This window comes from Olea europaea, unplaced genomic scaffold (assembly GCF_002742605.1).
Source record: "Olea europaea var. sylvestris unplaced genomic scaffold, O_europaea_v1 scaffold1172, whole genome shotgun sequence".
In the NCBI taxonomy this organism is placed as follows: Eukaryota; Viridiplantae; Streptophyta; class Magnoliopsida; order Lamiales; family Oleaceae; genus Olea; species Olea europaea.
In genome coordinates, this window is record NW_019229128.1 from 23,936 (window position 1) to 39,579 (window position 15,644).

A 15,644-nucleotide genomic window follows, 5' to 3' on the forward strand; every position below is an offset into this window, starting at 1 on the left:
AAAAGAAAAGTGTTTCCCGCGTTTTCAATTTTTTCAAGTTTTACACTGAAAACGCCCAAAACGACAAAAAAGTCGTTTTGTGTTTTCTTCACAAATTTTTTTTCGTTTTCGAAAATTCGTTTTCGAAAACGGGAAAGAGAACACGTTTTCACCGTTTTGAAAAATCGAAAACAGAAAACGACCCGAAAACGATAAAGAGAACAGGGCCTAAATTGCCTAAAACTTGTTTTAATGGGAATTGTCAATTAAATGTATTCGATTGGTATAATTTTTTACCTGAAAAATGTTGAAATTTTGGATCTTTTGTATTCGTTTGATTTTGTATTCCATGAAAATTAACAATTAAAGGGATGGAATTTTTTGAAATTGTGGATAGAATTTATTTTCATTGTTGAAAAAATAAAAAAGAAGCTGGAAAAACATTTTCCCTCCAACACCCAAAGAAAACTAATTCCATAAAACCATGGAAAAGGAGGTCACGTGAAGGGATTGAAGGAAAACAAATTTCATGGAAAAATTTGCTATCAAATATGTCATTTTGGTGGAAAATGGAATTTTTTCATAGAAAACTCAACCTATCAAATAGGTCCTAAGAGTAAATGAATAAGCAATTTGAAAAATCCTTGGCGCACAAGGATGTATTTCAATAATGCTTAAATGCGTTGTATTTCTTTTTATTTCATCGTAATTTAACATTAGTCTCTAAGTTTTGTGTAAAATTTATTTGTCCAAGACTCAATTAATAATCTAGAATTTAATTTTTGACAAATTAATATTAAAATTTACTATAAAAATGATAAAACTTCAATAATTAAGCCCCTGTTTAACTATCTTTATTTGAAATTTTTTTTCCTTACATATTCATTTTGAATCATTATTTGAAAACATTTTTTTACGTAGTCAATTTTAACAGCATTCACAAAATAAAATATTTTATACGTAAATTTAAAATTTTATACTACTTTTTAATCACACATTATTCTAAAAATCAATATTCAAAATATTATTTTTTCCTAATAATTATAGTAAAATACATGATAAAACTCCCGCCGAATTCTTTTCATTTGCTGTGCTGTCCCTACAAGGTTCCTACATAAAACGGTCAGGTTTTCAGTTTTGGTATTAGTTTTCAGTTTCCCAATGATTTGCAGAGCCACTGTATCAAGGGACGGAAATTTCTTCCTCAGCCTAATAAACAGGGCCAAAACACACTCGCATCTCAACCAAACCCACGCCCAAATTATCCACAACAATATTTTGAACGACAACATTACAATAACAAAACTGGTACAGAAACTCCTGGACCTCAAAGCTACAGCCCAAGCTAAGCTCCTCTTTACGCACACGAAATCACCTGACCTCTTCCTCTACAATGTCCTTATTAAAGGCCTTAAAGCATACCCCTTTGATTCTCTCCTTGTGTACAAAAATCTACGCCAACAAACCACCTTAGTTCCTGATAATTTTACCTACTCTTTTATTATTTTTGCATTTTCAGGGGCTTCGTTATCTGGGTCTGAGAAATTTGGCGTTTTGCTTCATGGGCAGGCAATAATATCTGGCTTTGGCACGGATTTGTTTGTGGGCTCGGCTTTGGTTGATATGTATTAATGTATATGAATTTGTCACGGATTGGATATGCATATAAGGCGTTTGGTGGAGTATCCGATCCAGATACGGTTCTTTGGAACACTGTGATATCTGGGTTGGTGAAAAATTGTTGCTATGATGAGGCTATCCAGGTTTTCAATGGCATGGTTAAGAGGACAATGCGGATTGACTCAACTACATTAGCCGTGGTTCTTTCAGGTATAGCTGAGTTGCAGGAGATGAGTTTTGGGATGATGCTTCAGTCTTTGGCTTATAGGTTGGTTGCCATTTTCACGAGCATGTGCTTACTGGTTTGATTTCTTTATATTCGAAATGTGGGGACATTTTTGACTGCTCGGGTATTGTTTGAGTTAATTGGGAAGCCGGATTTGATTGCATACAATGCAATGATTTCTGGTTATTCTTTTAATAACAAAACCGAGTCATCAGTTCAGCTATTCAAAGAATTGCTTTTTTCAGTGGAAAAAGTTAATTCAAGTACTATGGTCGGTTTAATCCCAGTGTTCCATCCGTTTGGTCATTTGGAACTTACGAGTTTAATTCATGGGTTTTGTGTAAAGTACGGCGTTATTTTTATTTCTTCTGTTTCTACTGCATTGACTACAGTTTATTGTCGGCTGAATGAGATAGAATCTGCCAGGAAGCTTTTTGATGAGTCAGCAGCTAAAAGTTTGGCATCTTGGAACTCCACGATATCAGGCTATGCCCAAAATGGCTTTCTCACTTTTTCGTGAAATGCAGAATCTTGATATTAATCCAAATCCTGTCACATCCTGTCACAATTACCAGTATACTATCTGCATGTTCTCAACTTGGTGCTTTAAGTTTGGGAAAATGGGTCCATGACTTGATTAAGAGGGAGAGTATTGAGTCTAACATCTATGTGGCCACAGCTTTGATCGACATGTATGCGAAGTGTGGGAGCATTAAGGAAGCGAGGAGATTATTTGACATGACGAGGGATAAAAATGTGGTGACTTGGAATGCTATGATTTCTGGGTATGGCCTCCATGGACATGGACATGGACATGAAGCACTACTGCTTTTTGATGAGATGTTATGTTCTGCAGTTCCCCCAACAGGGGTTACTTTCCTTTCCATTTTGTATGCTTGCAGTCATGCTGGCTTGGTAACAGAAGGAGAGAAAATTTTCCATTCAATGGTCCATGAACACTGCTTCAAGCCCAGTCCCGAGCACTATGCATGCATGGTGGACATCCTTGGCCGAGCTGGAAAATTGCAAGATGCCCTGGAATTTATAAATGGTATGCTAATTGAGCCAGGTCCTGCAGAATGGGGTGCACTGCTGGGCGCTTGCGTGATTCACAAGGATACTAACTTAGCTCATTTGGCATTTGATAAGTTGTTTGAACTGGATCCTGAAAATGTAGGATACAATGTTCTACTGTCAAACATATACTCAACCGAGCATAATTACTCTTGGGCTGCTTTAGTACGTGAAGTTGTTAAGAAAAGAAATCTGGTGAAGACCCCTGGTTGCACTTTGATTGAGGTCAAGGGACACCCTCATGTCTTTATGTCTAGTGACTGGTCCCACCCAGAATCAAAATCAATTTATGCAATGCTTGAAAAGTTAATAGATAAAATGAGGGATGTTGGATACCAGATGGAGACCATCACAGCATTGCATGATGTAGAGGAAGAAGAGAAGGAGCTAATGGTGAAAGTTCATAGCGAGAAGTTGGCCATTGTTTTTGGTCTTATAACATCTGAACCGGGAGAAGAGATTAGAATAATTAAAAACCTTAGGGTTTGCCTTGACTGCCATAATTTTACCAAATTTGTATCTAAAATCACTGAGAGAATAATCGTCGTGAGGGATGCTAATAGGTTTCATCATTTTGAAGACGGCACTTGTTCTTGTGGAGACTACTGGTAGTACTTGTGTACTGATGAAGATTATCACACAGGGAAAGGGAGATTCTCTTTAATTATTGTTTTCCTGGCATAACAAGCTATCATCAATCAAGAAACTCCATTCTAAATTCTTTTCATATAGACATTATTCATATTTTCTAGCCACAAACATATCATAGGAACTCATAAGGGATTTGACTTTTCTATTAATTCATACGGATTAAATAAAAAAAAATTCTTGAAGGGATGAATAACAAACAATATCTGTACTTGTTCTACCTCGTATTTTGTTATGAAAAGAATGAACCTTTTTGCCTACCCTGGATGTTAGAATGCTAACCAACCAGCTATTTTCAGAACAGGTTTTTCCAGTGCTCACATATACTTTTGATGACAGCACGTCTTCTCATTGAAGATGCAGTTGATTGAGGAGCTGCTTTGAGAGAGAGATGGTATCTTTTGATAACTTTTTACCTTTTATTTTGCTAAGATTTGATCAGCTTTGTGTAAGAATTAATAAATTTTTGCTCATTATTGATTTCATAATGGAATAAAAGAAAAGAGAAGAAATTGATTCAGACAATGATATAAGAAAACCTCTGACCAAGTTACATTATTTGGTCAGTCTCAGAACATATTAGAGCCTAATAGATTCTCTTATTGCTGTTGTTTCGTCATGTACATCTTTTCTTTTCTTTTTCCTACACTGAAAAATTCCCGTGATGCTCAACATTTTTTTTTTCTTTTTGGTTTTAGACTAACAAAAATAGTGTTTATTCTGCTCTATGAGCTGCACTGTCAATAGTTTATTTGGAAAAATAAAATAAAAATCAAGATATTTGTTTGCATAATATGAGGCATTGGCTTGATCATCATGGTGCAAACCAACAATTTAGCAAAAAGCGTTAATTGTATTATTTTCTGTTACATTCATATACAAAATTGAATACCATTCTTATGCTAAACAAAACTTTGGCTGCTTGATTTATTCATTCAACTGCAACCTCCACTTTGTTGGACAAACGTCAGATCCTCATAACCAGAAAGTACATTGTATATAAGTAGTGTGTGGCTTCCCAGAGGAAGTATGAGAAATGTATCAGCAATTGACCCCAGATTGCTGATATTAAGAAAGGAAGGAAGGCAGCAAATCACATAGAAGATGTTCATCAATTGAGGCTGCTATATGCAAATGCTCGAGTAGATGCTGCATTGTGTGTTCAGAAAGTAAAAGCAGAGGTTTGAGTTGTTATCTTTGTGGTACTTCAGCATGCCTTTTTCATGTTCCGTACATATCTAATCATCTCTTTTCTCTTTTAATTTCCTATCTTATGGTTTTTCTTTAATTGTTGTGTAAGCAAAGTTCCTTCTTGGAGTAAGCCTTAGTTTGTTATTTTTAATGTAAGATCTGTAACTGTGGTGGCCTTTTTTGGATGCACAAATTGCTTCAGACATTGCATTATTTTGTATCTGTTTGGGATTAATTTTTTTGGCTAAAAAGTTCATTTTTAAAGTGAAACATTGTTTTAATCATACGTTTCATAAAATCCACAAGTACTTTCAACGTATCTATCACTCATTCTACCAATCTATAGTTTTAGCAACCAAAAAAAAAAAAAAAAGAATCCCAAACAGAAGTTGCTTTCTTTTAGGATTCTGTTTTTTTCATTGACGTATCTGGTGAATGCTAGGTATTAGCTAGTTGTTGAAGAATAGATTTTGATTTATTGGTAAGATAATCGTGACTGCTCATGACAACTGAAGAAAAAAATATGGAATGAGTTCTCGAGCAGCAGGGATTATTATGCTTCAACTTTTGTGCACTATCCCATCCTCAATCATGACACGAAGTTATATATGACCTGGATTAATCTCACTAGTTATTGTAGTCTTCTTCATTTTTTCCCCTTTTGTGGTATGTGTTTGTTTTTCATTGAATTAAGATGCAATTCATTAGAAGTCTTTGATGCTGCAGAAAACATTGTACAGGGTGTGGAGAACAATTGTAGATCTACGGGATTGGGTGATCAGTAAAAGGATTGACATCCAGCAACCGAGGCTCAAGTTGAAGCTCTGCACAGTTTTGAACAATCAAGTAATACTTCTTTTACTACAACTTCCCATTTCAATTGAAACAATGTGGTGTGGTATTTGTGACCGTTTATTCAATGTTTTAAATTGATTGATCATGTGGGACACTAAAAGATGGGAAAGGAATCCATGAGATCGGATATGGAATCCCGTTTAGAAGCACTTGGCATTCCAAATAGGACATGGGAGACAATCTGGGAAGGTAGGAGAAAATGGAGTTCCTCCTCATAAAAGGAGATTTGTGAGATTAGCTTGTTAGTTTGTGTCGATATTCGAAGCCTTACTTTTATAGAAGCAGCTGTCCTGATTTTACATAAGACGAAGATAAACATTTCCTTTTTCTTCATGTGGGATGTGCTCGATATGTTTCTGAATTCTGACTAATAGTTGATTGCTATCGTAAATAGTTGTGACCATTGCCTGGGCAAACCTAAGTGCTTTTGCAAAATATATGCTAATGTAGAAGAGGTAATAGAAGCTGGGAGAGTCTGGTTTCCTGAGTATTAATAATAAAATAGTATTTCCAGATATTGACAGAAAGACCTGGAAAACTTTAGGCTGAGTTGTGGTCTATATTTAAAAATCCGTGAGTGACTGCTAGAAGGGAAAGTTGGTCGAATTTTTATAGTATCATAAAATAAAAAAATAAAATAAAAATGATTGCTATGCTAATATCATTAGAAAATTTAAAAAATGAATTCTCAAACTTTTGCAAAATTGCTTCTCAAATTATGCATATTTGCAGCTCTTTTGAACATCATTCAAGAAACTATCAGCTCTGTCAGAATTCTTGCTATCTCAGCAGGCAATGGAGAGCACTCAAACCCTGTGGTTAATCATGGATATTTCTAATATTCTCACTTTAAAATAAGTTATATGAGTGCTCACATCTTTAGGCGTGCTACTTTGGAAAGCATAAAATCTTCGAGTTCAAAATAGAAATCGGTAGATTCACTCTTTTTTGTTATTTCAAATCGTCTCAGGGCAATGTGTTTTAGTAATTCCTTAAATTACCCTGACCTAATTCAATAACTGTTTTGTGCAAAGAAAGACCATTAGGGAAGTTATCGGAATGTGAAACTCTGAATTCTTCTTTCTAGTTTGATAGTGCAATGTCTCCTAGTCTCTTTGAATGACAGGAAGTCTAAACATAGAAAAAATTATCCAAGGAAGTTGTACTTATTGCACCTTTCCTTAAACCATCGGCAGTTAATTCTGTTCCAAAGACACACTTGTGCGCAGCATTACACTTTGTCCTGAATAGCATTTAGTTCTCGTTGTTCCTACTGACTTTCTGTTTGATACAATTTGTCATGCCCCAGCACCTGGGCCTGTTGGATGTGATTGTAACTTTCAAGCTTACCTAATGAAACCTGCAATATGGCCTGTATGAACTGCCAAAAAATGTATGTGCTTGGGCTCTGAGGAAACCCATGAGTTGCCCCGTATTTCCTAATGGAGGATACAAATTGGGATGTCACTCTTTAAACTCTATGCTATATTTTTGCTTCGGTGGTTTCTTCTAAAGCTTTTAACATAAATGCAACCGGTTCAGGTGATATGTCTTCATAAGTGAGGCTTCAATTGAAACAGAAAACACCAACTCATTGTCATGGGCTATCCAAGATGTGCAGGCAAGCACTCTCTGTATTCCCATTACTGGGGGAGCAAGGGTAAGTCAGTGGACAAGTTCTAAGGTTTCAATTGGCAGAGAGAGATCATTGATTCAATCTACAATTTCCAGGGAGACATTGAAGTTGTTAAGGCAGCTGCTTGCTCTGCCCTTGATGTGATGCAGGCAATGGATCCTCCTTATGCTTCATACTTTCACAGGTTAAAATAATTCTGATTTTATATTTGATCAGTTCAGAAAGTGATCTGAAGAGGAGAGGGGGCACAAATACTACTACTTGAAGTTTGATCTAATTTAGTAGTTTCCCTTTTTTCTTTGAATCGTTAATTTTTGTTTCTCTCAATTCTTTTGGATAATTTTAATCCTTTTTCGTTTTTGGGTATTTTGTTATGTTTATTTATGCTTCATATTCTTGATGTTTGAATGATTCTTGTTGCTCTGTATTGTCATTTGAGAGCTGTTCTTATGCACCATAATCTTGAATTCTTTCGGTTGAGCCTTTTTTCTTTATGGGTTTTTATCAAATATCGAAATTATACTGATCCTGGCCTTATTTGATCTATTCTATAAGCAAATTGTGATGGTATTTGTAGTTATGAAGCCCAAAGATGATTACTGACTCCGAATTTATTTTGTGCTGGGTGATCCAATTCTTGACAAGTCCTCAAGTCAATATGAGTCAATGGTTGTGTGATAAAAATAGTATTAACCATTCAGAATGATAGAAAATGCACCCTCTTGGGTTTTTTTAATATCACTTTGCCCAATTTCATTCTTACTTAAATTTATACATACATTAGCATAGATTGCTCAGTTCAATTTCATTCATTCATTCATTCAAACATGCATACATGCCTATATATGTATATAGATCCATAGCCATGTGTGCATGCCTACTAGCTAGTACATTTATGTTTGTCTGTGTGTAAAAATGTAAAATTCTGTGCATAGAGTCGCTACTTATTATGTGTTCGTAGATCTTTCATATTCGTCATATGAGACACTGGCTCAAGGTTTGTATTTGCTTAATTTTTAAGTCCAAGGCTACCAACAGTACATGCAGTGTGCACAAATTTTTATAATAAAACCACTTTGAAAAATCGACTCTTCAGTCTACTGCACCAACTTCTGATAGTAATTTTTGGTTTCTTTCTTCACTATTTTATAAAATGCTCAGCATGTATTATAAGACAACCTAAATTTAAGGCAACTAATTTTCTTTAAACTTAAATATTAAATAGTTATATAAAACGTCCTGAATATCTCATCTATACATTTGCTTATCTAATATCTGGAACTTAAAGTTGTCTACTTTTATGTTTTTTATTGGTCCAGATAAGACATTACAGTTTTCTTGCTCTTCATTGATTTTGATTCTTCATGTGTCCTCCAATGCCTTCCCTGTTTTTTGAAATTGGTTTAAGTGATGAACAAGTCATTTTTTCTCTTCATGAGTACATATGTGGATCCCCTCTTCCAAGTAACATGATAGCAGCTCATACTCGACACTAGCTATTGGGAAAGTTATAATAATTTAAAAATAACAAAATAATTAGGAGAGGCAAACATGTTTTGGATTGAAAGGCTAGTAACTTGCTTAGAGATGCAAATCATCTACTGATATGTAAGGAGAAAATCAATAAAATAGTCCTTCGGTTATAGCTCTGTTGACATTTTAGTTTTCAGCATTTAAAAGGAGTAAATTTATTTTCAAATCATTTTGTCACTTGATAAATACATATGTTGGTCGCCTCTTCCAAATAATGTGATTGCAGATTTAGCCTATACCAGTACAATCCCTCAAATTTACCGGGTTATTTTGAAGTTCTAATCTTTTGCAGTTATGTAATACATTTTTGTTGTCTCTCCGATTGAACTTTTGTTTGGACTGGATAAAATTCTCAGTTATCTTTCTCACATGACCGTCAGGTTGTGAGTCTGCAATTGTTTACGAGATTTGGAATTTACTCACAAATTTGTTGTCACAAACTAGTTTTGGTAGGTTAGATTACCGAGAGAGAGAAAAAAAAAAAAAAAGGGTTCCACGGGGAGTTAAATGTCTATTCCACTTGCAAGATAATAAAAATACAAACATAGGTTAGGAACTTTGCAACCCTCTCACATTTCCAGGAGTATGAGAAACTAAATTTTTGACAAAAATTTTTATGATAAAAATCAATGAGAAATTCATTTTAGTCGAGTACTTCTCTAGAAGTAGTTGAAAGTGAAATTAACATTTATTAAACTTAATATATCTGTAAATTTCATTGATTCAATCAGAAGAATGCTTGATTCATCTTGATAATTATAGATCTTATTAAAATTGTCTTATCTGTTAACTCAGAAATGGATTTCTATGTGAACATATTAATAAAGGTAAAAGTGTTAATTTTCTTCTGATGAATCAGATAATTTTCTTATGTTCTATTTTCACATGAACTTTGAGGCCACCTGGTTATTGACTTGGTACTCATATGAACACGGATCATTTAATGGGCTTCTTGCAATTTAACCATGATAACTACATAATTACTTCAAAAATCTGGGTATATGCAGATGGAATTTGGTACTTCATTCATTCAAATGATAGAAAAGAGACAGCCTTTGGATTTTGGAAAACCAAAGGAGAAACTAATGAGATATATTTGAATTCTGAATTAAGTGGTTGGAGAACTACTCTTGAATTTTTTGAAGGTGAAGCCCCTAATGGACGAAGAACTGGTTGGCTTATGCAAGAGTACAGTATAACACAAAAGGGATTATGTCATAAAACCGAGCCAAAGGTATTAGCTGCAACTAGCTGGCATTAGTCTATTCCTTAACATCTTCTATACATCATCTCCAACGTTACCATTCAGAAGCCGCTTTGGTTGGATAATGTGCAGGACTCTAAATCAATTTGCAGAATTTTCCTTTCCAGTGCGCATAGCCCCAAAAATCAGATTCAGCCCAATTACAACAAGACTGATTTTAGTGCAAAATGCAATAGTTCAGTGGCATCAGTTAACCCGAGCAATAATAAACCTCAGCACAAGATTCCTTAAGCAAATCTGAGGTTGGTTTGCTATGCATCCTTGTTTTTGTTGTATGCATTATTTTTTCCCATGTCTTCACATCTCTTATTTTTCGTCTTTAGTATATATAATCCATCTCTGGCTGTTCTCTTCTTCCTATTGCTGCTTGGATGGGACATTATATGCAGTGCTATGTTCTTATTTCAGTGAGAGTGATTCTGGTGTTTGATATTCGTTCCTTTCTTTTTTTACTGCATATCTAATTAACTGCTTGAGTGGCTTTTAACACTTTTTTTCCCAGTTGAACATTAAAAGGTTAACTAGATAAAGCCTGTCTATTTTAATTTTCAAAATAGAGTGCTCTTTAATGACATATATACCAAGATTTTCTCATCTGTTGCCAGCAGCAGTCACATCTGCAGAAATGGATTGCAGGAAAAGAAACTGCAATTGCATATATTGGTTACACTTTGAGATGATGAGGATAAACAATATATTTTATAAATGTTTTGCATTTTGTGGGAAGATTTAGCATCAATTTTGTTTGTATTTGGCCTTTAATGCTTCGGTAAGCTACAGAACATTAAGGATCAGTGTGATTTTTCCCCTTTACGTGTTCTTGTTTGTCGGCTCTTGATTCATGGGGCAAGGGCTTTCTCAGTGTACTAGTTTTTACGTGTCCTCTGTTTTCTAAGATCTGCATACGATTTCATAGGTAAAGGGGTCCAGAACACTTCTCCAGATGATTTTGCGGAGGTCGAATGTTTCTCGAGAGGTGACTTCTTGGAATTGGATGATCTTGCAGAACCCGAGACACTTTCTTCTAGTTCAGAGAATTCAAGTGGTCCAAGCCGGGCATTCCGATGAATATTTTGATTCGTTGGCATTGTTGCGAGACCTGAATGATCAGGATAACAAACAACTTCAAGGGAAGGATTTAAGCAAGTATAGTTTTTCTGCATCTGTTAGACCCGATAAGGTGGTTATGAAGCCTGTCACTTTACGTATGTAGAGATTTCCAATCACGCTCCTTCTGTGGACCCTATTCATATCATATTTTCCATTCTAGATACTGCATATATCGTGAAATCTGGGAAATTCGTCTATTCTTGTTACACTAATTCATTAGTCACTGATATGAAGTTCAATTATTTTTCTGACTTCAGGTTTTAAAATACATCTCATATACATTTTCAACTTTCCACCATTGTCAGTAGTTTTCAAATGGTGTCCAGACTTGATGCTTGCATTGAACTACATCCTCTAAAAGCTTGAGCTGTTAGAGAGGCGAGGAATTGGATGGTACTAGAAACTATTCATGAACAAAAGAAGCTTCTTTAGAAGGGAAAGTGTGAAATTACAATAACTCAGAACTCGAAAAGTAAATCTCGAAAAATTTGAATTTTTGCATGAAGTAACATCAACTGACAAATATAATATCAGGAAACTTTGGAAAAACACCACTTTTGTGCATTACCCTTGGCATAGTTTCAGTTAGTGAATGTCATTGACTTGATTAAGTAAATTGATTTTGGATGATTAGTCCTAAAAGTTCTGAGGAATCACATATGCTAAAAGAAGAAAAAATTTCCATAAACGAACTGTTGTAGACACATTTGGCCATTTAGGTATATTTGTATTCCCAACAAATTGTACGATGAAAGTTTGTCTAGGATTCTGCTTAGTCATCATCTCGCCTTGAACAAGATGGACACAGGCTGTAATCTGTAATTCTAATTTTACTGTCCCATTGGAAGACTATTAAAACATTGCTGCATGTATTTTGTTTTCGTATGAAATTGTCGAACGCGGGCTTTTCTAGCTGGTATTTTGTACCCTATGAGGCAAACTTGAGTTCATTTCTTATGCAGCAGATTACCGATTTGCAGCACTGTTGATTTTTCCCTTTTGAAATGTTATCCTAGGATCTATACAGTGGTACTGGAAGTAAGCATGCAGTAGAAGGATTCCTAACCAGGTCAGCACCCGACCCTAATAAATGTCAGGAGTCGGAGCACAGAATTGAAGGCACAGCAAATTTCTATGATGAAGCAAAGCCATCTGCAACTGGAGAAAGAAAGGCTGCTGTAGGCAGAATGCAAAGGCACAAGGAGATTCTCTGTTGTTTCTAAGTCATCCTCTTCTATCACTCACGTGTACAGATGTAACAGAGTAACCGTCATATTGTCGGAAGTAGTCATTTCAGTCTCTCATTTTATGATAATTTAATTGAAGGAATTGCTACTTATCATTGGATAATAAGTTACCTTATTTTTTTATTTTCGAACAAACTGTTCCATGTTTTGGAAGAGAGTGGTGACCGCATTTCTAGCCCGTTTGTCATCCTTTAAAAATTTAAATTGTTTGTTATAGGATCATTCTCTTTAACATATATACACAATAAAATATTATACACATAAACCAATAAAGTTTCCTCACTTTTAACCACACATTCTCCAAAACATACTATTTAATAATTCATTATTCCCAAATAAATTCTATCAAATAGGTTCCTAATCTCAGTCATTCTTCATTCTCTTCACCTTTTCTCAGTTTTACCTCTGGTTTTTTATTCCGTAAATACATTTAAGTGGCTTAGACTTAGACTAAACTTAGAAAAAGGTGTTACTTTTGGCCTCTAGGAAATAAATTTTGTTATCACATCGGAGGTTTGTTGGTGTCTTAATGTGATTAGTTGCTAGATTTTATGAGTATAGAACATTTTTGAGTGTTTGTTAATGTTGTTTTGAAGATTATGAGAGTTGATGTAAAAAAGGGTACTAAAATGGAGCCAAAATAAAAAAATTTTGAAGTAGAAAGTCAACGCCAGGCACTGCACCCATAGCGTCCTAGTGCTACGACTCAAAGAAGGAAGCATTTTTTAGACAAAAAGGTAGGGCCTAGGCACTGGACTCAAGTATGAATTCTTAGAACCATGTTTCGTTTAACTAAGCTTGATTCGCATAAAGATATGAAATTGAATTAGTTAAATTGGCTCAATGAGGACTCGGGATGGGTAAATTGAATACAATACAAGAATTCGATCGAACACTACATTAGATGTGAATATGATATTAAGATTTAAAGGTGATCAATAGATGAAAGTGTTAAGTCTAATATCCATCTAATATTTGAATCTTCAACCGACTTTTGTGTGCAATCTTGAAATTTTCACGTATTTAGATTAAAAATCATAACATTCAAATCTTTATTTGCTTTTCTCAATAGTAGTTAAAAAAATTAGATTAAGTTCTAAAGTATAGTTCTTGTGGAAACGATAATTCGGACTCAAAGGTCCATTATACTACTTGTTCGATATTGTACATTTGTCATAGAAAAAAACGCGACGAGTTTTTGGCGCCGTTGTCGGGGACTAATTTTTTTGTTTATTTATTTTGTCTTTAACTATTATTTGATTTGTTTATTTTCTTTTATTTATATAAAAGTGTGTTCATTGTATGCTCCATACCCAAGGCGACGATTTTGAATTATTTGATTCATAAATAGAATCTACTTTTAGACGAAGACACAAAGAACACAAACAAAAGCATCAACATCATATGGCTGACGATCAAAACATCTATATTCCTATTCAACCAATTGGACAAGTGGTAGCAAGAATAGCGGCTCTACCGGATCAGCAAAATAAGCGATGAACGATAAATGAAGGGGATTTGCTAGTCTCAATGTTCTTTACGTCTATAGCAGCACCCTTGCGTTCTAGAATAGTGTATCCAGATTTTGGGGTAAATAATTTTCAGACAAGGAAATATTGAATCAATTTGATGAGCAATACTTTCCAATTCTACGGGTTGCCTTATGAAAATTCGAACACACATATTTTTAGATTTCTTAGGAATTGTCAGAATTGTCATGCTCCAGGGGTTAATGAAGATGCTATCAAATTGTGATTATTTCCATATGCATTGTGAGATGCTGCATTAAAATTGTTAGATGCTAAATCTCATGGAAGCATTACCACATGGGAAGAATTTGACTAAGAAATTCTGCAACAAATTATTCCTACCAATGAAGGTAGCAAAAATCAGATTGAAAACTCGAACTTTCTAACAGACGGACATAGAGAGCTATCACAAGGCATGGAACATGTTCAAGGGAAGTATCCAAATCATGGGATCACCATTGGAAATCAAGTGCAATATTTCTACACTAGACTTTCACCATTGTCAAAATCTCAAGTGGGTTTCTCTACTAGCGGATAATCATAGGCTAATCAGATCAACAATGCATGGAATTGTTTAAATTAATTGCCACTACACATTCAATATTCTCATCAGAAAGTATGGTACCACTGAAAGCAGCTAGAATGTATGAATTAGATAGCATGGATATTCCACCAATACACAGATTGCCGCTTTGACAAAGTAAGTGGAGTTACTTGTAAAATTGCAAACACGTGGAGTAAATGCAGTGATGGCAGTTCAGCATGAGAGAATTGTGGGAGAAATCACGTTGTAGAAAATTGCATGATACTTGTTTCTTCAGAGAAACAAGTAAAATTTATTTAAAAGGGCTCTTGTAATTTCAACACATGGAAATAATGTCCACCAAAAGAGAAAACCGAGTTTAGGAGAAATGTTCCATCAATATGTGGAAAAAGCTAACAAAGAAGTATTCCAACAGATTGATACTAATTTTTAAAAATCAGCAAGCATCTATCAAGAAGTTGGAAACACAAATTGGTCAGATAGCTTAACAACTTGCAGAACGTCTATCGGGTCATTGCCACGCAATACAATGACGGATCTGAATGATCAGCTGATGGCAATGAGAGTAGTAAAAAATGATCCACCCAGGGCTCATGTAAACGTTAAAGCATATATATCTCCACTTTCATTTTCCCAAAGACTTCAAAAAAAGTCGATGGAGAAAAAGATTCATGCTATAACTATAATGAATGGGGTACAATTAGCAGAAATTATTGTGAAAATGCTAGAAAGAAAAGATGATTAGGAAGAGGTTGATGAAGCTACAATGGAAGAATAATCATCACCAACCTCAATAGTAAATGAAGAAAGTACAGAAACGTCTACTACCAAGGCACTAAGTCCAGTCAAGGCTTATGTACCTTCCATTCTTTTTCCCTAAAGACTCAAGAAGAAAAAACAAGACACAAAATTTGAAAATTTTATCAATGTTCTCAAGAAGCTCCAGCTCAATATTCCATTCATTGATATGGTATTACAAATTACGAGCTACACGAAATTTTTGAAGGAGATGTTGACAGAATAGAAATCTTTCAAAGTTTGAAATTGTGGCATTAATGGAGGAAAGTAGTGCAAGAATACAAAACAGATTGCCTTCCAAGTTGAAAGATCCAGGGAGTTTTACTTTACCAATTTAAATTGGAAATTCTTGTTCTATTAATGCATTATATGACAAAGGTGCCAATTAAA

The 15,644-nt window shown here is 34.8% G+C and overlaps 1 protein-coding gene and 1 long non-coding RNA gene across 3 annotated transcripts; both read left to right on the plus strand.

Moving 5' to 3' along the window:
* The first annotated feature begins 1,102 nt into the window (after positions 1-1,102).
* Positions 1,103-3,840, plus strand: LOC111373874 (pentatricopeptide repeat-containing protein At4g30700-like). Its single transcript, XM_022996465.1, has 5 exons — positions 1,103-1,604; positions 1,675-1,705; positions 1,743-1,901; positions 1,974-2,165; positions 2,282-3,840. Exons 1-5 carry the CDS (start codon positions 1,141-1,143, stop codon positions 3,509-3,511), a joined length of 2,076 nt encoding a protein of 691 aa, XP_022852233.1. The 5' UTR covers positions 1,103-1,140; the 3' UTR covers positions 3,512-3,840.
* Positions 3,841-4,033: 193 nt separating this feature from the next.
* LOC111373878 lies at positions 4,034-12,518 on the plus strand. 2 transcript variants are annotated; one of them, XR_002699039.1, is made up of 8 exons: positions 4,034-4,109; positions 4,519-4,728; positions 5,465-5,584; positions 7,136-7,253; positions 7,325-7,413; positions 9,770-10,268; positions 10,943-11,206; positions 12,153-12,518. It is a non-coding gene; the product is annotated as an uncharacterized LOC111373878 (long non-coding RNA). The 2 variants fall into 2 exon arrangements; XR_002699038.1 differs by lacking the exon at positions 4,034-4,109 and having other exon boundaries at positions 4,116-4,728.
* The last annotated feature ends 3,126 nt before the right edge of the window (positions 12,519-15,644 follow it).

Excerpts from the sequence above, each read along its gene's own strand:
- LOC111373874 (XM_022996465.1), top strand. The coding sequence starts at position 1,141 with ATGATTTGCAGAGCCACTGTATCAAGGGACGGAAATTTCTTCCTCAGC. Across the intron at positions 1,605-1,674 it reads GGCTCGGCTTTGGTTGATAT|ATACGGTTCTTTGGAACACT; the intron begins GTATTAATGTAT and ends TATCCGATCCAG. Across the intron at positions 2,166-2,281 it reads GTTTAATTCATGGGTTTTGT|TTTGGCATCTTGGAACTCCA; the intron begins GTAAAGTACGGC and ends AGCAGCTAAAAG.